This window comes from Nannobrachium achirus, assembly GCF_963921795.1.
Source record: "Nannobrachium achirus genome assembly, chromosome: 17".
NCBI classification, from domain to species: Eukaryota; Metazoa; Chordata; class Actinopteri; order Myctophiformes; family Myctophidae; genus Nannobrachium; species Nannobrachium achirus.
This window is the reverse complement of record NC_137824.1, coordinates 59,678,064-59,702,469: the sequence shown is the minus strand read 5'-3', so window position 1 is coordinate 59,702,469 and position 24,406 is coordinate 59,678,064. Positions and strand designations below refer to the sequence as shown.

Below are 24,406 nucleotides of genomic sequence, written 5' to 3'. Positions count from 1 at the left end.
GACTGACGGACTGACTGACGGACTAACAGATAGCCAGTGGAGGTTTTGATAGTAACTGCGACCTGACGGTCGCTATTAGCCTTCTTTCTGTGTTAAATACAAAGTTATTTTAATCAGTTCTAACCAAAACGGATAATCACTTGCAACATGATGTAAGTATCCCCAGAACATGTGCTTTCAACAGTGCATGTATAATTTGATGTTGGGTTACCATCAACACAGGTGTAAAGAAAAATGTGTGGGCTGAGGGAACATAGGGCCTATTAGGGGACTGCCCATAAGTCTGACATCTCTTTAGTCCTGCAGGGTTAGGTTTAGGCATAGTTTTACTGACGTTAGGGTTATCATTCACCAGGTTAACATTAACCAGGTTAGCATTCACCAGTGTCATCAGGTTAGCATTCTTCAGGTTAACATTCACCAGGTTAGCATTCACCAGCAACGGCAAGTCAGCATTCACAAGGTTAGCATTCGCCAGCATTCGAAAGGTTAGCATTCACCAGTGTCGGCAGGTCCGCATTCACGGGTTAGCATTCACCAGCGTTGGCAGGTCAGCATTCACCAGGTTAGTATTCACCAGGTTAGCATTCAACAGCGTCGGCAGGTTAGCATTCACCAGGTTAGCATTCACCAGCATCGGACGAATGGGGCGTCAGAACAATGAGCCGTCGGAAACAATGCCATGGGGGACTGAGATTTTTGGTCTGAGGGAACATAGGGCTGAGGGAACATAGGGCTGAGGGAACATAAGGCTGAGGGAACATAAGGCTGAGGGAACATAGGGCTGAGGGAACATAAGGCTGAGGGAACATAGGGCTGAGGGAGCTTGAGCATGGACCCGAACACAGTACTATGATAGATATTTAACTCATATAACATTGAATGACAGACAGATAGAACACAGTACTATGATAGATATTTAACTCATATAACATTGAATGACAGACAGATAGAACACAGTACTATGATAGATATTTAACTCATATAACATTGAATGACAGACAGATAGAACACAGTACTATGATAGATATTTAACTCATATAACATTGAATGACAGACAGATAGAACACAGTACTATGATAGATATTTAACTCATATAACATTGAATGACAGACATATAGAACACAGTACTATGATAGATATTTAACTCATATAACATTGAATGACAGACAGATAGAACACAGTACTATGATAGATATTTAACTCATATAACATTGAATGACAGACAGATAGAACACAGTACTATGATAGATATTTAACTCATATAACATTGAATGACAGACAGATAGAACACAGTACTATGATAGATATTTAACTCATATAACATTGAATGACAGACAGATAGAACACAGTACTATGATAGATATTTAACTCATATAACATTGAATGACAGACAGATAGAACACAGTACTATGATAGATATTTAACTCATATAACATTGAATGACAGACAGATAGAACACAGTACTATGATAGATATTTAACTCATATAACATTGAATGACAGACAGATAGAACACAGTACTATGATAGATATTTAACTCATATAACATTGAATGACAGACAGACAGAACACAGTACTATGATAGATATTTAACTCATATAACATTGAATGACAGACAGACAGAACACAGTACTATGATAGATATTTAACTCATATAACATTGAATGACAGACAAACAGAACACAGTGCTATGATAGATATTTAACTCATATAACATTGAATGACTGACAGACAGAACACAGTACTATGATCGATATTTAACTCATATAACATTGAATGACAGACAAACAGAACACAGTACTATGATAGATATTTAACTCATATAACATTGAATGACAGACAGACAGAACACAGTACTATGATAGATATTTAACTCATATAACATTGAATGTGTTGCCTGGACTCTCTGCACCCTCTCCATCAGTTCCTCCCCCTTGATGTTATCATAGGTACTGAAGAGAAGCTGTTTGGCCTCATTCATCCCACGTCTCTCCACCGTAGGCTCACATACAAAGCCAAGCCATGCTTCCTCCACCCTGCCCCGTGCCGCTACGACCTCTGGGTGTTTGGACCACAGGGAGCTTCTGGTTTTGTACTGGTACTACACTGGTATTACACTGGTCCTAATGACAAACCCCTTTTTTGGAAGATGGTGTGAACAGTTGCTCAGCTGTTATTTGGGTCGTGACCAACCTTTCTACAACATATTGTGCAAATCTGTGCATCTATATCAAAGTTATGCACCTTTTTATGATAGGCCTCTCCCATTGCCACACCCCCTTTTAACCAATTGACATGAACACGGCATGCAACATTTCAGCTTCCTATCACTAAAACTGTCGCTCCTAGAGGGTGATTTAGGAAGGTTTAACAAACCGCTGGTGGCCATTTTGAAAAATCCAAATTTTTGATGGCCCGATATCCAGATTTGTTTCTAATATATCAATCAACATATCTACCAAGTTTGGCGCTTGTATCGCAAAATTGAACGATTTGTCATGTTTCAATAGCTACGCCGCTCCACCACTACAAGCATTCTTTGCAGACTTTTCGCTCCTTTCGGAACCTCTCGTCTCCCTCCGCTATGCAGCTCCTCACTCTTCATGTCATGAGTTTAAATCACTCATTTTGTCAGAGCTGCATAGCGGAGGGAGAGGTTCCGAAAGGAGCTAGCAGACTTTACTGTGTGTGGGTGAGTCTATAAAGTTAAACTAAAGTTATTTTATTTAAAACTTAAAGGAAAATACATTAAATGAAACTAAAATAAAAACAACAAATTAACAATGTAACTAAATAATAAGAAATATAATTACATTAAAAATGTGTTATACAGTATTAGCACCGAGTGGCAGGCATGCGTGCACACATGCGCGCGCACGTGACGTGCATAAGACGTCATGACTGTAGAAGGCCACCACTTCAAAAATCCATATCACACCACTGCAAGTAGTGTACTTATAGGTCAAACGTTTTGGTATTTTTTCAATTTTTTTGTACTATTTTCAAAAGATTTGCACACTTGAAATGGCACCTTCTGCATAATGAGTACTCTACTTCTCTTACTTTAAAATACATTGATACCAATGCCTTTCTACTTATATATGAACATGAAAAATTTTAAATTAAATCCTCAGTATTGAGTGTTAATTTAACTCAATATAACAATGGAAACAAATGAACCCGTAAGTCCATTTTCATTGTAAACTAAAATGAGTGCATTTCCTTGTTTTCTGTTCTTCCCACAGGCAGAGGAGACCAACAAGGCAGAAGGCACTGAAGGAGATAAAAAGAAATGTCTCACTGAGAAGCTTGCAGCACTGCTGACCAGGTGAGCAGTGGGCAGCCTTTTAGCGCTGTAGATTTAACTGACTGGGTTGCAGAGAAGAAAGGGGCTGTCAACCAGTGTAAAATGATCCTAAAGATTAGTAGGAGTTGCAGTATGTTTTGAACTCTAGCGATCCTGTCCGTCCTCTGGGCCTGGAATGGATCTATTGAAGCAGATTTCTTTCTACGAACATGGAGTCGTCATCTCCCGTCTCCCGTCATTTTTAGACCAGGATTGAGGGAGTAGCAGGCAAGATTCCTTCACCAATGTAAACATGTAAACACAGTTGCTGAAGGAAGCTACTTCCTGAAGAGACAGCAAGACTCGCTGTGATTGGCCGGTGGTGTATGATCCGCGCTGTGATTGGCCGATAGTGTATCATGTGGGAGATGACATCATTTTGCCGGGAAATACAGCCCCTGTCAAGGCTATGTAGAAAACATATAAAGAAAAGGCTTTTGGGGCTGAAATTAACGGAGTGGGTGTTCTAAAACTTTAGCGATTTAATAGTTAGGACAATTTTAAGATTTGTTTTATTAAAAAAGTTACATAGCATAACTTTAACCCATGTAAATATGCATCCCTCAGCTGGAAACACAGGAGCAGGTGTGCAATGATCACAAAGTAGATGTATCAGCAGTCATTCACTGTAGTGATTGGTGTGCTGTAAATGATACATTCTGCTCTGTGAGGAAGCTGAACTAGTAGCTTCACCCACACTCCACCACCTTAATGTGATGTTGTGTGTTTGTTCCCTCCAGATGCTGAATACAGCCCAAGTCAGGAGGACCAGCGATGTGTCAGGACTCCACGCTAAGCTGGGCAGGAAGAAAGAGGTGCTACTCAATTCTTTGTTTTCAGATGATGGATTTCTTCATATTGTGATCAGAGTGCATTTGTAGCTGATTTTATTTATGTTGCAGTAAGATAATCAACACTTCTTGTCTCTCTTTTTGAGCGGTGGTCACACCGTCTCCTATACGTGGCCGTGTGTGTCTGTCTGTCTGTATGTAGCCTGAGTACCGCTGGGTGACCAGAGAGGTGCTGTTGAGTAGCCTTGAAATGTACATGCATGCATGCATGCACACACACTCTCTCTCACACACACACACACACACACACGCACACGCACACACACACATTTGCGAGCGTGCAAATATAGAACACAGAATTCATAGATCTAGAACAAATAGAATTAAAAAATATAGATCTACAACACATAGACTTTATAGATCTAGAACACATATAATAGATTTCACACGTGCGCGCGCAACCCTGAAATGAACAGCTACACACACACGGCCAGGCACGCACGCACGCACCACCGCTCACTTCAAACTTGGGTTCGATTTTTTTTCTAAGCACCAGAATAGTGGACCAGAGCTGCTATATCCAGGCCTCAGTCATCTCAAAACTAGACTACAGTAACTGTAGCCTTCCGGGCCTCCCGGCATGCTCACTTAAGCCCCTCCAAATGATTCAGAATGCTGCCGTACGACTGCTCTTCAACCAGCCACTCCACTTCCACTCCCTCCATTGGCCTCCAGTCGCTTCCTGCACAGTACAGAACACTTATGTTGGCAAACAAAGCAACCAACTGAACTCACAGCACTCCTATACCTCTGAAGTTCAAGTTGGCACCCCATATGTTGAAAACATATATAAAAATGGTGTCATTATTTAGTGCTGAATTTGTGCTGAATTGTGCCGTAAATATTATAATTTGTGCTGGTATAATTTTTTAGATATTCTACATAACACCACTGTTCTGCTCCTATGTTCTACCATTAAGCACTGCTGCTCTCCATCGCCCTCTGCAGGCCACACCATTGTAATGCTGATAAATCTGCTAATTCATAACCATATAGATATTTATATATATAAATATATATAAAAGCACAATTGATGATTTCAACGGCACAATTTAGAGCACATCCAGCACTAAAGAACGAGACCCTTTTTTCCCGATTTGGAGCCGAAAAATTGGGGGTGCAAGGCTCAGCAAAACTATAACTTGAAATATCTCAAAAACGATACCAGCACAAATTATAAGATTTACGGCACAATTCAGCACAAATTCAGCACTAAATAATGACACCATTTTTATATATGTTTTCAACATATGGGGTGCCAACTTCACGGAGGTCACTCCTATACCTTCAAAGCCTGATCCAACCCTACAACCCCTCCGGCTCACTCTGATCAGCTAACCCGAACCCTAACCCCTGGGACAACGCTCCACACGTCACACTCTTCTCTGTCCTCCTGGCTCACAAACTGTGGAATCAACTCTCCATTGCAGTCAGAACTGCAGGCTCGCTCCCAAATTCCCTCCGACCTCACCCCCTAGCACTGACTCTCCCTGTACCCCTTCATGCCACTGTCTGCCTCCAATGATTCTAGCGACTGACCGAGACATGGCTACCATCCAGACATCTTGGTCATTCGTTCTCATGTTTTTGTTACTTAGGCTTGTGTTTCTTGACTAGGTTAAGAATGTAATTTAGATAGCAGCTTATTTAAACAGTTGCTGGGTTCATTGTTTACCATGCATTTACCTGGTATTCTTTGTACAGACTATTTTTGATAGTATATATTGATGCTGATGCTAGGATCTTGGTTTACCTGTGATCCTAGTTTACTATGGCACTGTCTCTGCATTCTATGTATGTGATTACCTTGCTTAATGTAAGTTGCTCTAGATAAGCGAAGCAATTTTTAAACCACATTTTATATCTTCTCAAGCAATTTTTAAAGAAGCATCATTCCAACCAGTTTACAACTCAGACCTTGTATGTCTTGATGAATTGAATACATAGGATCACAATGGAAACAAGCCCTCTTTTAGCATTATTGTATAACTGTACCTCTGTACTTTTTGTGTTATTCTTTTAGCATTATCGTATAACTGTTCTGCGTTGAATGTTTTATTGTTTTTTTTTTTGTTTTTTTTGTATCTATAGGTTTTGAATGCAGGAAAGAATGTATATGTTAAATAAATGGATTGACATATCCAAAATGATACAACAGCTCTGGACCTTGAATTCATCATGCACGTGTTTGACTGAAGTCAACAGTTGCCCTCCATGTGGCTTGTTCGATTATCCTTTTAGCATAACCTTTCACTATACTACCTGTACTGCTAACAGGGACGTGCTGGCCATTGGGAAGAGCGGGACAACTCCCGAACGGCCGGTTCATTCCCGGCAGGTCCAGGCCGGCCATTAGGAAAAAAATTAAATAAAATGTCTGACTTTGTTCCATTTTGGGGGCTGGGCGACCAACAAAGTAAATCGTCACTGTCGGGCAGAAACGTCGTATCTCGTCGTACATTTTTTCGCAAAGCAAAGCCCTGCTTCATCATACAAGGCCATCGCACAAAAGTAGTGAAAACAGCAGATCTACAAGCACACAACGCCTCGCACCGCGAGGCGTTGTGTGCTTGTAGATCTGCTGTTTTCACTAGTTTAAATCATTTTTAAATTGATAAATACAAAACAAACGGTTTTGGACATACAAGTTTTCCACCCGACAACAATGAAATAAAACTCATGTAATTGGCCCACTGGCTTGTCACTTGTCATGATCTGAAATGGCAAATCTTTGAGTAGCAGCAGCGCTATAGAGAGAGAGATCTCTCTATAGCGCGCAATGAGGGCCTCTCCAACTCTTTTTCCCGGGCTGAATCAGGGGCCCAGCACGTCCCTGGTGTTAATGAAGCATTCAGTCCAATCTGTCTTCAACTCAGACCACCAGAAGTGGGCTTGAGCCTTGTGTCACTCGGCCCCTGAGTGAAGCTAGCCTTTTCTATGTTGAACACAAGGCAGGTGCTTGGACATACATTATGTAATGCATAAACACACACAAAGCCACATATTTGGAGCAACTAGCATCGCTCAAAAAACTGTTAAACAGTTGATATAGGCCTACATTGTGTTTTCATCTTTAGGGTTCCTATGTCATACTAGTATTAAGCACTAGTGTCTATTTCAAAACATATTTTAACTGCTTAAATATTCGTCCACTAGGTGGTGTCAGAGCGCTATAGTCAGACATGATCCCTCCGTTCATAAAAGGCTTTCTGTCGTATGAGCCTGCTGCTTCATAACTACAGTACAGAGGAGGGTTACACAACTCATAAGACATTATCATACCCATTTACTTCCCTTGCTGGGACAATATATTCATAAGCATGCCATACAGTCATACCCTATATAACCGAAGTAAGATGAATATTAAATATATCATTAATCCACAACTCGATTATATATATATATATATATATATATATATATATATATATATATATATATATATATAGGCCTATATATATATATATATATATATATATATATATATATATATATATATATATATATATATATATATATAGGATCTTTTCTCGTGCAGTCGGTGCATTACACTGATGCAACAGAATACTTTTAAATGTTTTATTATTTTACTCAAAACAGAAAAATAAGCTGAAATTGCTAGAAATGCACAATATGCAATATTGCTTTGTATTTGTTGTAGGGATGCAATCTGTTTTATTCATTGAGGAGCTACAGAACATTTTCTCTATATTCTATTCATTTATTCTTAGACACAAACCATCACAGCTCAAATATATTATCTAGTTAGCTCAACCACATAGCATATACCACATCTCTAATCTGGGAAATGAGTGGCATATCTATTGTTATGAATCAAAGATGAATCTCTAAAGAATTTGGTGGAATATTAAATGTCATGCATGAACCATTACATTAAGGAGTGGCCCATACCTCACATTTAGACTGTACTGTGTTAAAATGCACAACTGCTAGTTAGGCTATGTTATGAGATGTACTCAAATGAATGGAACAATATCTCGATGTGATTCATGACCAACTAGAAGAAGTGCTCTTCCGAGCACAGGTCTCCACCAGCCTTTCATGGCGCCACCATGAGGCTGATTTGAACATTTTGTAGTGTAATTTCTTCCTTGGCCTTTTGCGAATGTGCGTGCACAATTCCATTACAATTGCACGCTGTGTTTGATTTGAGGCATTTTGTTTGAAACGGATCAATCCTGCAAAGTTTGGAGGCCAATCTTAGCCAATCAGGATGGAATATTTAATACAGGACAGATCCGTCTTGATCATATGACTGTAGAGATACTGTGTACTGATTTGTGTTCATTTTGGGTAAAATCTGAAGGAGTAATATCCAAAAATGTGTCTTACATAAGTCGGCCTCCTGGTGGCGCTATAAAAGGCTGATGTGAAAAATGCAAGGAAAGGGTTTTTCCTTGGCCTATAGGGAGTGCGCTTACAAAGTTTGAAACTGATCGGCGGAGTTATAGGTAAAACCACGAATTGGCCTGTTATAGCGCCATCATGAGGCTGATTTCAAAAAATTGAAGTGGCATTTCTTCCTCGTCCTAATTGGAAAGTGTGTGCGCGATTTCATGTTAATTGCACTCTGCGTTTGTGATTTGAGGCATTTTGTCCAAAACGCACCAATCTTACAAACTTTGAAAGCCAATCTCAGCCAATCAGGATGGAATATGGACAATCAGAGAGATCCATGTCGATCACATGACTGTAGAGATACTGTCTACCGATTTGCGTGAATTTTGGACAAAATCTACTAGGAGTAGTGTACAGAAATGTGTTTTGCAAACATCGGCCTCATAGTGGCGCTAGAACAGAGCCATTTGAAAATTGTGGGGCAGAGGTTCTGAATTGGCATCCAGGGAGTGTGTGTGCTCATTTTGGCAGCGTCCGGGCCAACGGCGCCGGAGGTTAGCTGGTAACAAACTCGGGAGGACGGACGGACTGACGCACGGACGGACGGACGGACATACGGACAGGGGCGAAAACATACTCGCCCCCTGCCTTCGGCTGGTGGAGACAATAATACAATGTGGGCTGTAGGCTACATCATTGCATTCCAAAGTGGGATCTGGGGACCCCCAGGGGTTATTGATAGTAACAATTGATAGTTAGGAACCAAATAGAACCGGTAACTCTGGGCTCTGGCAAATCGCAAATCATCCTGACCTGCTTCCATTCTGGCTCCCCAGCCCTTCTGACCGAGTCTGACTGACCCGACACTCAAACTGTTACATGCACGATTGTTTTGTAACACTTTTACGAAACTCGTCCAATGAGAACAGCTGGCCGAAATCACATGACGTTTATGTAAGATTTTTTTTTCCCCCCCTACCGGCGGCTCTCCACTCTGTCTTGTGTGCCTTCTTATCCATTGAGAATATTGGCCCATCTATCTGGCGATAACCGCTGCAGCATCACACTGTTATATGGCTCTCCCTGAAGCAGATGTCAAAATAAGCTGGTATGGCTCCACTGAGCAGTTACACTCCACTTAGAGGAGGGGGTCCGCAGGTTCCATCATTCGCCATGGGGACCGAGAGCGAGAGCATGCTGCAGCTCGCAGCCGAGGCGTTCCAGGCGAAGAACTTCGACCTGGCCGCGGACATCTACGAGTGCCAGCTGGGATCCTCCGACACCACCGGGACCGCAGCCTCCTGTCGCTCCTCCCGGCTGGAGCTGATGGTGAAGCTGGCGGACGCGCTGGCGTTCGGGGGAAAACTCACCGAGGCTCTCGGCGTCTACCGACGAGCCTCCGAGATCGAGAGACTGGGACCCGAGCACCTGGAGAGGCTCCTGGAGCACCTGACGGAGAGCGTCCGGAGGAGCGAGGGAGGCGATCGGAGCCACGGAGGTACGAAGGAGGAGGAGGCGGACAGCGACCCGAATAACGACCCGATTAACGGCCGCGGCGCCGGTTCGGGACTCGCTGATTTCTCGTGCCGGATCTGCCTGAGCTTCCTCTACGAGCCGGTGACTCTGACGTGCGGACACTGCTTCTGCAAGAAGTGCCTGGAGAGGGAGAAGAGGCAGCCGGCGGGCTGCAGGGAGTGCGGCTTCTCCTCCGGCGCCACGCTGCCCACGGACCACCTCTACAGGGTGAACGTGGTGCTCAGCAACCTGCTCTCCAAGTGGTTCCCGCTGCGGTCCCTGGCCGCCAGGCTCCGGCGGGAGGGCAACGGGCTCTACGCCGACCGGAGGATGGAAGCGGCTCTGGAGAAATACAACCAGGCAATATTAATAGGTAGGAATCATGGATGGCATGGCCAGACCAGATAGTTATTAATAAGGTTCGCATAATATGGACCAATACGGAATTATAGGCTCATGTTATGTCCAGTTGATGCATAGATAAATTAGATCATCATCTGCAACTGCATGGTCGGAACAGGACGGTAAAGTTGTTATTTAAGAATGTGGTGGTGTACAAAACTATGACCGTAGAAAGATAAGCATATATTTATAACATTAAATAAAATTAAATTAAACTAAATAAAATAAATACAACTATGACTGTATAAGCATATCTTTATAAAATAAATACTGACAATAAAACTGACTGTACAAAGATAAGCATAGCCTATTCGTACAATGTAGGCTTACTGCTTACATCAGATGGTCATGATGAACTAGGCTATATGTTTTTCCCCCCCCATTGCTGGAATTTATTATTGGATCTTTTAGGGGGAATGCGCTTGCGTAACGCAGCATGCCATACCAACCACAGGGCCGTCTATATAATATATCTATATAATGTGTCTGACTGTCGCAATGTGGAATCTGAGTGACTTGCTTTCTGGATTCCATAAGCATGTCATGTGATCCCGGCCCGTGTTCCATAAGAGGGTCATGTCGGTCGGCTGAGAGCTGAGCTGCTACGTTACCAAACATTGCGTAAACGCACCGCGTCTCCCACGTTGTATAACATAAACAATGTGAATGTAGGTCAAGGGTATTACTGTCGGTCACCACCATCACACACACACTGGTTGGGCGGGCCGAGGGGGCGTGTTTGGAACCCCTTACCACATACATAGCCAACACATAGAGATTAGTTTGACTAGGTTATGGTTTATGTTGGACAGTTGTAGACCTACTGGCTACTGTGCTGCATTTCATGGGTTGATTTCGTTTGGTTTGACTTTTTCTAGGCTGTGCACTTGCAGTGTTTGAGTAGGCTAATCATAATCAATCAATCAGACAGACAGACAGACAGACAGACAGACAGACAGTTGAAAAGCAGCCAAAACCTAATGTAGCTACTAGTCTGGTTACAAGATAGCCAATTGAATCAAGTCTATCGTGTATTTTATTGTCTGACATATACTTTAAAGGAGTAGTTCACCCCCAAAATGACTTTTTTTTCTATTGATTACTCATGCCATGGAGACTTGAGTTCAATTATATTTTTGATTTTTTGTCGCATTCTTGAGACAATAATTTGATAACAATGAATTTACCCCCATTGATTCCGGATGGGGACCCCCCATCATCCGGAATCAATGGGGGTAAATTTACTCTAATCAATCTTTTGTCTTAGGAATGTGACAATTATAAAAAAAAAATATGATTGAACTCAAGTCTCCATGGCATGAGTAATCAATAAAAAAAAAGTCATTGTGGGGGTGAACTACTCCTTTAAACTAAAAGTCAGACTTGATCAAATACATATATTATGATAGTCTTGATCCCAATATTAGTTACATGTAATGGGTGTGTTCGGTTAATACTTTAAAACTGTTGTTTATGACTACATTATTGAACTGAACCTAATTAACGTTGACATGCTGTTCAGTGAGTTTTAAGCACGGAAGCTTTTGAGCAATGCATTATTAAGATGTTCAGAAAAACGTTCTTAGATGAATACATATTTAAAGAAGGATGAATAGAATGTTTGATTGCTGTTCACCATTGGCTTTGGTGCTGAAAGTATAAATGGGCAAGACCTTTGGGGAAGAACATGGCCTGTACTTGCCCCGACGGGCAAGTGGCTTTGAGACCTTAGTGTCAACCTCTGGCAAATGGCAAAAAATCTTTTGTACTTGTAAATTATTATTATTGTTATTGTTACATTATTGTAAATTATGGTTTGTCATTTCAAACACAAAATTACTTGTGTTTGTAACTGGTTTGTCTTTGTACTTCTTTGCCAGTTGAACCTGTAAACATGATGTTGTATGTGTGGTTGCATTTGTGAAATGACATTTCGAACACTGCCTCTATAGCAGGGGTGGGCAACTTTGATGATGGCGAGGGCCACGATATTTTCACACTCACTCCAGAGGGCCACATTGCATACACTGTCAAAAATAGCAAAACATAGACGATCTACAAGCTCAAAACGTTCCAAAAAAAGGACTAGTGTTAGTCATTAAGCTTCTATATAGACTGAAGTAATTAAAGTGTGTTGTGTTTAAATTGTTGGAACAACTGAAATCAATCAATATATCAGTATTCCAATATTGACCAGTGGGTCGCACTAAGTGAAGGTGACCATGTATAGACATCTATAGACTAGACAACGCTTACAAGAAGCAACACACAGTGGCTAGTGTGGTGGTGGCCAGGGAATACTGGAGGTCAGTAAGCTTATGGGAGCTGACTCACTATATGGATGATTCTGTTTACTTAGATGTGCAATCAGGGCCCCCCTCTACCCACAAATCACTGTATATTTGATCTACATCATAAAGTTGGGTTACTTACTTATATATATATTATTTCCTACCAGCCTGATTCCAATTATAATTCAACTAACGAAAACCATATGAAACAGCCATGCCTCCTTCTCCTTCCCATAGGCCTATATATGGCATTTGCATAAGTTGTCATTGTTATGAAACCTGGAATGTGGGTGACCTTGATAACGCTGCATGATTTTATAAGGCTGCAATGCACACACACACACACACACACACACACACACACACACACACACACACACACATGTGAAATATTCAGATTTGTTATTCGCTCCTGGTGGGTAAATGAAACCAATGGCCTGATATTCACCCTGATGGTACAGTTAGTATGTAGTAGTACTTTACACCAGTAAGACTCCCTAATCTAGAAGAGGGCCATGTGAGAAATGAAGGGTAGGGGTTGTGGTTTGGCAGCCAATGAGTGTGTGTGTGCAAAGTTTGGCATGGATAGGGGCAACGGTGGCGGAGATATGAGTAGGGCAAAAGTGTGACGTGAAGTGTGATGGACAGACCGACTAACTGACAGACTGACTGACTGACTGACAGCTGGTGGAGGTTTTGATAGTAACTGCGACCTGACGGTCGCAACCATCAGTTCAATTTAAGATTCATCAGCATTTGCTTCCATTATGCTTTTTGCCAGGGTTGTGTAACATGATTATGTTACAATAACAGTCAGTGGACAACATTGCTTAAATCTGTCCATCTCTCATACAGTCTTTCCTGTGCTCCCCAGCTCCTAGAGACCACATCCTGTTCAGTAACCGTTCTCAGATCCACTCCAGTCTAAGGCACTACGACCAGGCTCTACGAGATGCAGAAACCACCTGCTCACTTATGCCTCAATGGTCTAAGGTATGAATGGAAGGCTGATTCATTCCTTTTAATTTATTATTCTTTACATGCTTTTCTTGCTTAAATGTCTTTCGCTTGGTAATGTTTCTTTTGTTTTTTGTAAGTGATATAGATAGATAGATAGATAGATAGATAGATAGATAGATAGATAGATAGATACCTTTATTATCCCAAGGGGGGAAATTCAGTTGTCCCGTTGTAGCACAGCAGTATACAGTTATTTACAAAGTTACAGAGAAGTAGGAAAAGATAGATAAGAGTAAAAAACAAGAGCAGTACAGTACCAATAAAGAGAAGGTGCATCAATAGAGGGGGCGAATTAAAGTATATATACATAAAGTGTCTTACAAAAAAGAGACCAAAGCAGTCAATGCTAGTGCTACAGTATACAGATAATGTGGTAGTTACAACTCAGATATCAGCAATGATACAACAGCTAGTCAGGCTCTCAGGGTGGAACAGGCTCTCTACCAGTGCAGTCAATGAGCCCTACTGCACCGTCTCATCAAACAAAGATTTAAGCTGTGCTGGTTGAGAAAGAGCTGTGCGCTCTCCCTCTCCCCACGCTATGCTAGGCGACTAGGCTAGCAGTTTTCATGTGAAGTTCAGGGACATAGTAGCTAAATGAGGCGTTAAAAATGACAAATTCCTTTTGAATATCTTAATTACAATGAAGTGAAGTTGACGTGTTTTTGTTTTAAGGCTAACTGTTGTATAATCGCAATATTACACTTCAGCCCTGCCTAAGGAATGTCTGTCACCATTGCTCTGCAGGGTCATGTCCGTAAGGCCCAGGCGCTGGTGTCTTTGGGGAGGTCGGAGGAAGCTCTGAGAGAATACCTCATCTCTCTCTCCATAGAGCCCACCAGATTGGCCAGGAGTGAGGCTTACAAGGTAAGCGTCGACACAAATAATAAAGCTGCAAATGACAATACAAGTCAAGATTTAATATTGAGTAGGAAATACATCCATTGTCATGAGAATAATTCGTCACTGTCTGGCCACCTAACCTCCTAATTCCATTTTTGAGGTTTTTGATTTTCTTTTTTCCATAAATCAGGGCTATTGAACACCCTTTACGTCCTTCCTTTCTCTCCGGTCCTCACCTGTCATCTTTTCCTCCTCTCTTCTCGTCTGCTTTCTTATAATCCTTCCTTGCTGGTTTCCAGCTTCTCAGTGACCTCCTGGCTCCTCTGACGGACCACGTTCCGGAGCGGGTTTTAGACTACTCCAGCTTGCTGTCTTCCAGAATGCACATCAAAAACAACATGGCCGTGCACACGGCCTCTCTGCCGTCCACACCTCTTCAACACAAAGCCTTACACACAGCCTCCCTCTGCACTACGCCGTCTCCTAAGTCTTCACAGGTGAGGAACTCCTGCCCGTCTTCTTGTAGTTAAAATGACTTGTATCTTCTAGGACATTCACGAATAGTGATTTTTAGTATTCGAATTATTCAACCTCAAAGTATTCGAATAGTCGAATATTCTACAGGACTGGCCAAACTGTCAAACATTAAGTAAGCTAGAGACGTTGTGAAAATAGCCGATCTACATGCTCACAACGCCTCACGCTGCGAGGCGTTGTGAGCATGTAGATCGGCTATTTTAACAATATTTATCTGTGGAACCGAGTCACATTAAATCTAATACCTACAATTCCAAGAGCTTGTCAGGGTGGGGGGTCACGGCCTAAAAAGGTTTGAGAACCCCTGGTATAGAGCATTAACAAATTCATCCACCAAGGGTATTGGCAACTCATTCTTATGACTTCCTATCTAGCCAAGCTTTATATATTTATTTTAAAGAGAAAAAAAAGCAAATATTTTACTTTGGTGAACAACGTTGAATAGTGACTTTGATATTCGAATATTCAAATATTCTAATATTTGGTGAATGCCCGAGTATCTACAAGCTGGATATGCAGTATGTGAGAATTTCTTGACATGAGAGTAGATGCTCATACTCATCCTCTTCATTCTCCATGTTCTCCACTTCTTCCTGCAGCCCCTCAGTACAAGCAAATCCTCATCTGACTCCGACCTCCTGGCCCCCCCTCCTGCGCTCAAGCACCCACAATGCCCCTGTGAGAGGTCAGGGGAAGCAGAGGTGAGAGGTCGTCAGGGCGAGGCGCGGGCCGGGAGGCTAGAAGAACCAGGTTTCCTCCACAAGCGGAAAAGAAAGAGCGGAGAGGAGGAGGACGGAGGAGAGAAGCGTGACGGCTGTAAGAGATCCAAGCTTGGTGAGCTGTTGGAACACACGCTGCACGTGCAGATATGCTTGTCTTCAAACACATGAGCAGCCATACAGATAAACACAAAGACAATTAAATTGCAATTGAAAAGTGTACCGGTATGTTAAAAATGTATATCCTATTCATAGTTGTTCACATTTAAAACACAAATTGCGTAGTTGACCGTAACTAGTGTTATGTGTTAATATATTCAACATTTCTCTAAATACAGAGTCAACAGAGGTGTGTGGTTCACAGAGCTGCGTGGCGGCAGACCTCATCGACCCCACAGATCTGGAATGTTCTCTCTGTATGAGGTAAGGGGTGATTACATTCACATGAGCTCAATCCAATGTTTGTCCTTGTTGGGGGGCTGTCCTGTCCGATCCCACATTAAGGCCAAGGTGGGAGAGATTACACAAAACAGAAGTCCACTGCAGCTCAGCTGTGCTGGACTTCTGTGTGTGTGTATGGATGTATATCATTTAGAGCAGGGGTTTTTCAAGTGGGTGACGGGGCACCCTGGGGTGTCGTGACGGCAGTCCAGGGGTGCCGCGAGATCATTTGATAATATTTGGAATTTATTTGGACACTTGAATAAATATTTAGTATCATGTTAAACTTGAAGTCCAACGTTGTTTTCAGTCAGTTCTAACCAAAAATCTCAACGTTTTCTCCGCAACATAATCACTAAAATATCGTCACTGTCGGGCAGAAAACTCGTATCTCCAAGTTTCAAATGTGTACGTCTTTTGGTAAAGCAAAGCCCTGCTTCGTCATACAAGACTGTCGCACAAAACTAGTGAAAACAGCCGATCTACAAGCACACAACGCCTATCGCAAGGCGTTGTTTGCTTGTAGATCGGCTGTTTTCACTAGTTTAGTACATTTTATAGATGATAAATAGTATACAAAACGAACGGTTTTGGACATACAAGGTTTCCACCCGACAACGACGATATGCTATAAATATAAGGTGCCGGGAGTGAAAATGATACTGTAGGGGTGCCTCGGATTAAAAAAATATTTATGGGGTGCCCTGGGACAAAAAAAGTTTGGGATCCCCTGATTTAGAGGTGTGATGCGTTCACATATAATGTGCAAATGTATCACCATTGTGACACGTTTTGCCTAATATTGTTTGTCATGTAAATAATTTGTTTGTCTCACACACAGGCTTTTCTATGAACCAGTTACGACTCCGTGTGGCCACAGCTTCTGTCTTCAGTGTCTAGAGAGGTGTCTGGACCACAACCCCAAATGTCCTCTCTGCAAAGAAGAACTCTCTGAGGTAGCAGCCTTATTCTCATTGTTTATACTGTGAGAGAATGATATTGATGCTGTTAATAGCATTTATTATCCTTTTCCATCTTTCTCATATTTGCATTTTCTCTTCTTGTCTCTTCAGTATCTGGCACAGAGGCAGTACTTTAAGACGGTACTGATGGAGACCCTGATCGCTAAATACGTCCCCTCAGAGATGATGGACAGACAGAAAATTAACCTGGAGGAACTGGCTGAACTCTCAAAGTGAGGATATTTCTTTTTGTTTCTTCTCCCCTCCCTTATTAAACAAATCACACCCAATGTGAAGTGAGCGGTGGTCGTGTTTACATAACATCTTCAGACTAGGATTTGAGTCTAGGATGTACAGGCTATGCTACACACACACATTTTGCTATGGCAAAACGCTGAGGAAAAAGGCTACAGACATACGACATATGACATCACTAGACAAACATGATGCTACGCACACACATTTTACTATGGCAAAGCGCTGAGGAAAAAGGCCACGGACACACGCACAGCCACTTATAGGATCGGTTTGCACCGACACAGACTTTAGAAGGCAATCGTAGCCAATCAGGAGGGAATATGGGAAATGGGACATGTGAGAAATCAGGGCTGGAGGTTGTCAATGCAAAGTTAGAACAGCATAGCGTTATGCACTCATGCACGCGCACACGCGCACACACACGTGACACGCACACACACGTGTCAACCTCCGTCATGGTATTTGGGCGTGTCTCTCCTGCGTTGCTATTTGACCCACTAACCTAATCCCCGTCACGTGTGTCCCACTAACACACTGACCTCACGTTATGCAACCAAAGACCCAACGTTACATGACATGACTCAGGGAGGCTGCTGCCTCTGTTAAACTATACATCTGTGGAAGTTTTTCTTTTTTCCTTTGATGATGTCTACACTCTACAGCAGGGGTCTTCAACCTTTTCAGGCCAAGGACCCCTTAGTCGAGAGAGAGATGAAGCGGGGACCCCCACAACCTGTTCATAGATTCCATATAGTTTCATTGTTTGACAGCACAATCATCAGTGTATTTTGGATTCATGTCCTTTGTGTTTTCAGATATTTAACCACTCGAGCAGTCATTACCTAATAAATTTACCCTTTACTCTGTACTTAGTCTGCTCTTTTTCCCCTCTACACCAAACCTCTTAGCGGAAAATAGATCTGCTATTTTTGGCTACAGTCCTCAGAATATGGACACTAGGGTTCAAGTTGTTAATATAAAAAGGATTGGAGGATTTGGAGGACCCCCTGTAGTAACTCTGAGGACCCCCTAGGGGTCCCGGACCCCCTGTTGAAGACCCCTGCTTCTACAGTTTGTCATTTTAATATTTGATGCAAAAATCTGTTACTATAAAAGTATAAATCAATGGCTACTTAGAACATGGAGACATGTTGGTGTGGCAGCAAGAGGGGAGATAGTGACATTTTTCTCGGATCTTTGCAAAATATTTATTTATGTTATGTGTGTTTTTATTCAAATTAGGGCATTAACGACTTGTGATTTTTGCAAGTCGACTCGACTCAGTAAAAGGTTGAGTTGAAGTCGACTTTATCGTTTGATGATGTCATCACATCACACACCAGATGATTAACTTAATGTGCAACATTGTTTTCTCACTCAACTGTACACAAACCAACATAAAGTTTAAGAATATAGAGGGTTTGTTCACGTCTCTAAAGTGCCAATTTAAGGACTTTTTAATGCCTGTAAAATGGCAAATTAAACATTGTCCAAATTGTCAAATATTAGCGGCAGAAATTGTGAAAATAGCCGATCTACATGCTCACAACGCCTTGCAACGCGAGGCGTTGTGAGCATGTAGATCTGCTATTTTCACAATAGAACGTTTTTTTTTTTCTTTTCTTTTTTTTTTCCCGTTTTTTTTTTTTTTCAACTTCGACTTTCTCTGGTGGGAGTCGACTTGTGTAATGAAGTCGTCTGAGTCGACTTTTTCGTTATTGCCCTATTCAAATAGAAAATAGCAAAAGCGTATACACACACACACACACACACACGCGCACACACACACACACACACACACACACACACACACAGCTGCCTGGAGGGATCTCACCACTTAAAGACACCAAAGCTCACTAACAAAGGTTAGGAATGTGCACACATATGGAGTACATCACATAATCATAGACTACTGCCTCCTACGCACACACACACTCACTCACACAGTCCCACAGTACAATCATGTTCCTACCTCTGCTGAGTGTTTCAGTACAATAACTACTACGTTCCCTTCTGTTCCTCCCAGTCTGAACAAGAACGTGCCTATCTTCGTGTGCACCATGGCCTACCCCACCGTGCCCTGTCCCCTGCATATCTTCGAGCCGTGCTACAGACTGATGATACGGCGATGCATGGAGACTGGAACCAAGTGCTTTGGCATGTGTCTGGGAGACCACCTCAACGGGTAAGGAGCAGGGGGAGCGCAAGCGTGTGTGTTTTTCTGTGTGTGAAAGAAGGAAAACATTGTATCAGTACATCCTTAGTCTTGGCTTTTCACGTCTTACATGAGAGTCAAGTATTCTCACCACAACGTACTCGTCTCAACACAATAAAAATGACCCCCTTCAGGTTTGCCAGCTACGGATGCCTGCTGGAGATCAAGGACGTGGAGTTTTTCGCCGATGGTCGTTCGGTGGTGGATACGATCGGCAGACGGAGGTTCAAGGTCCTCCAACACCGCCAGAGAGACGGATACAACACTGCAGACATAGAATACCTGGAGGACCTTAAGGTACTTTATGAGGGATACAACACTGCAGACATAGAATGAAGACCTTAAGGTACTTAATGAGGGATACAACACTGTAGACATAGAATACCTAGATGACCTTAAGGTACTTAATGAGGGATACAACACTGTAGACATAGAATACCTAGAAGACCTTAAGGTACTTTATGAGGGATACAACACTGTAGACATAGAATACCTAGATGACCTTAAGGTACTTAATGAGGGATACAACACTGTAGACATAGAATACCTAGATGACCTTAAGGTACTTAATGAGGGATACGACACTGCAGACATAGAATACCTAGAAGACCTTAAGGTACTTTATGAGGGATACAACACTGTAGACAGAATACCTAGATGACCTTAAGGTACTTAATGAGGGATACAACACTGTAGACATAGAATACCTAGATGACCTTAAGGTACTTAATGAGGGATACGACACTGCAGACATAGAATACCTAGAAGACCTTAAGGTACTTTATGAGGGATACAACACTGCAGACATAGAATACCTAGAAGACCTTAAGGTACTTTATGAGGGATACAACACTGTAGACATAGAATGAAGACCTTAAGGTACTTTATGAGGGATACAACACTGCAGACATAGAATGAAGACCTTAAGGTACTTAATGAGGGATACAACACTGTAGACATAGAATACCTAGATGACCTTAAGGTACTTAATGAAGGATACGACACTGCAGACATAGAATACCTAGAAGACCTTAAGGTACTTTATGAGGGATACAACACTGTAGACATAGAATGAAGACCTTAAGGTACTTAATGAGGGATACAACACTGTAGACATAGAATGAAGACCTTAAGGTACTTTATGAGGGATACAACACTGTAGACATAGAATGAAGACCTTAAGGTACTTTATGAGGGATACAACACTGTAGACATAGAATGAAGACCTTAAGGTACTTTATGAGGCTGGGGAGAAGAAATACACAGGGTTCCCACGGTCGTGAAATTCCTGGAAATACTTTGAAATTCGAAAAATATTTTTCCAGTACTGGAAAAGTTTTGGAATTGATCAAGGGTCCTGGAAGGTCCTGGATAAAATTGCTATGCATTGTTTTTGGTTATTGATTTTGTTAATACTGAAATGACAAATTAATTGGCCAAATTGTCAAATATTAGAGGCAGAAATTGTGAAAATAGTTGTGAGCATGTAGATCTGCTATTTTCACAATAGAACCGTGTTATACAAAATTCCTCAATTCTTAGTGCTCGTCAGGGTGCCGGGTTCCCAGTTAAAACATGATTATTTCGGGGGTCACAGCCTGAAAAGGTTGAGAACCACTGGCATACACTACCTGTCTTTGGGCATTGCGCATAGGGGTAAGCGACTTGTTAATGAGCTGAATTATTGTTATATAGTCCTGGAAATTGGTTTAAATATTCTGGAAAAGTTTTGGAAATTAATTGGTAAAAATGTGTGGGAACCCTGAATAGAAGGATGATGACTGGATGGTAGATTGTAAAGATAGAGACAGTGGACGGGAGGGAAAGACAAACGCAGCTAATGCAGAATACCACGCAACAGTAGGGCTGTCACCATTATGACATTTTACATGACGATTAATTGTCACTCAAATAATTGCGATTAACAATTTAATTGTGTATTTGTCGTTGACAATTGCATTTCTGTTTGGCTTTTAGGCTTTGAAGTTGCACATGGCAATCATGACACATAAGTTAAATATAGAAAGAAATGACTGACATATTTGACAATGTTATTCTTAAAAAAGAACATTGATAGTGGAAATAGCCAATCTGTAAGCTCACAACGTGTCGTGATGCGAGCTTGTAGATTTGCTATGTCCACTACTTTTTGAAAGTGTCTGCAACGATATTAACGTTTCTCAACATGGAAATGATTATGCAAAATAATTTGCGATTACCTCAAATAATTGCGATTAGACGAGTATGTAATAATTGTGACAGCCCTATGCAACAGATGATGCAGATGCACACAATGCAACATTTTATACAGGGTTTGAGCCACCTTTAAATGTTTGTGGTGTTTGTGTGCGTGCGTTCCTGATTGTGTTATTGTAGGTGGAGGGTGTAGAAGAGCAGGAGTTGCAGTCTCTTCACGACGCCGTGTACGACCAGGCATTGATTTGGGTCAACTCCCTCAAGAAAGAGCAAAAGGAACGCATTCTGGGCCACTTTGGGCCCATGCCGGAGAAAGACTCAAAACCACAGGTACAAAGTTCATCTCTTTTTCTCTCTCTCTTTCCTCCCCAGCGGGACCAGAACCAGTAGCATTTGTGGTGACTTCTGTTCCTTCTGCTTAAATGGGAAGACCACCCATTTTCAATATTGAACTATGTCATTAATATACCTTAGAGCAAGGGGTTCCCAAACTTTTTTGTCTCAGGGCACCCCATGAATATTCTTTTTAATCCGAGGCACCCCAACATTATAATTTTCACTCCCAGCACCTTATATTTATAGCATATCGTCGTCGTCGGGTGGAAACCTTGTATGTCCAAAACCGTTCGTTTTGTATTTCTCACCTATAAAATGTAAAACTAAACAACACCTCACGATGCGAGGCGTTGTGTGCTTGTAGATTGGCTGTTTTCACTAGGTTTTTGTGACAGTCTTGTATGATGAAGCAGGGCTTTGCTTTACCAAAATACGTACACATTTGAAACTTGGAGATACAAGGTTTGCGAGGAAAACGTTGAGATAACAGCCATTTTGGTTAGAACTGACTGAAAATAACGTTGCACTTCAAGTTTAAAATGATACTAAATATTTTTTCAAGTGTCCACATGAATTCCAAATATTATCAAATAATCTCGCGGCACCCCTGGACTGCCGTCGCGGCACCCCAGGGTGCCCCGTCACCCACTTTCAAAACCCCTGCTCTGAGGTATATTAATGACGTAGTTCAATATTGAAAATGGGAGGTCTTGACAGATCAATTTATTTGAGAAATCTCCTCTCCTTCATTGTAGTTTCCTCTCTCTCTCTCTCTCTCTCTCTCTCTCTCTGCAGACGAGTCCCAACGGTCCATCGTGGTGCTGGTGGTTGTTAGCCGTACTTCCGTTGGAGGGCCGAGCCCAGCTTCCGTTCCTGGCCCTCACCTCCCTAAAGGAGCGGCTCAACGGGATCCGTCGGGTGCTGCTCTTCATGGCTTGCAGTAAACAGAAACACCGGTGACATGCGCTCAACGCACGTGGTTACGTTACGCCCGCCAACTGGCAAACGCAGTAACCTTCCTAACTGCACATCCAACGCCTTTCATTGTCCTTTCTTTTGGGGCACCCAGGGATAACACTTTGATATCATCGTTGTCGGGTGAAAACCTTGTATGTCCAACACCGTTGCTTTTGCATTTATCATTTTAAAAATGGTTTAAACTAGTGAAAACAGCCGATCTACAAGCACACAACGCCGATCTGCTGTTTTCACTACTTTTGTGCGACGGCCTTGTATGATGAAGCAGGGCTTTACTTTGCGAAAGAACGTACAAATTTGAAACTTGGAGATACGAGGTTTTCCGCCCGACAGCGACGACATGCATTTTACAGTATTTGAAAGGTATTCAACTCCCACGAGGGAAATGCAGTAGCCTTCCTAACTTCCAATACTTCCGTCCTTAACAGACTGTCAGTACTTTGGGGCATCCCATTCCCCATATACCAAATAATACTGTGATGCAGTTAACTTCACAGCATAACGAAGCAGCTGAAGTTCATAATGTTCAACTTCAGCTTGTGGAAGCAACTTACCCCCCATATCATCCACTTGTTTCTAAAGCCCCCCTCCGGTCACAAAGGTGATGTAAAAGACATCTCCAAACATGGATTTGAGGTGAGAGATCCACCTTCACCTAACAGTTTAAAATGAAATAAAATCCATAATGGCAGTCATAGATTTGACAACCAACTAGCCATCTACTGTACAACCATCCCTCCGGACAATGGGACGATGGGGATCGCCGCCATAAATCCTTTTCATCATCCAAATGCTGTTTAAAGTGGAGCTTAAAAGAGTGAACTTTGTGGACTCAAAATGCACTTATTGGATTCAATGTAAAGCACTTACATGTTGGCACCGGAAAACATTGCAACAGTTGAAAAACACAACTGGACTTTAAAGCAAAGATGCAGCAACTTACCCAACCCAGATCAGTAGAAGGTCAGTGTGGATGTACTGCACGTTCGGCGATAAACCAAAGGATTGGTTTGCCTCAGTGTGAAAATGCAGTTTCTAATTAGATTTGTAAACCAATGAGGATATCGTCGTTGTCGGGTGGAAACCTCGTATGTCCAAGACCGTTCTTTTTGTATTTATCATTTTAAAAATGATT

The 24,406-nt window shown here is 42.0% G+C and overlaps 1 protein-coding gene across 1 annotated transcript; it reads left to right on the top strand.

The window, feature by feature from the left end:
* Positions 1-9,731: 9,731 nt before the first annotated feature.
* On the top strand, positions 9,732-23,332 carry LOC308302017 (LON peptidase N-terminal domain and RING finger protein 3-like; the record flags this gene model as incomplete). The annotated part of the gene is made up of 12 exons (XM_080746172.1): positions 9,732-10,446; positions 13,641-13,759; positions 14,534-14,653; positions 14,929-15,126; positions 15,766-16,000; positions 16,224-16,308; positions 17,168-17,282; positions 17,400-17,521; positions 19,573-19,731; positions 19,896-20,058; positions 22,138-22,287; positions 23,089-23,332. The coding sequence occupies 12 exons, from the start codon at positions 9,732-9,734 to the stop codon at positions 23,251-23,253; spliced, it is 2,346 nt and encodes a 781-aa protein (XP_080602298.1). The 3' UTR covers positions 23,254-23,332.
* Between the last annotated feature and the right edge of the window lie 1,074 nt (positions 23,333-24,406).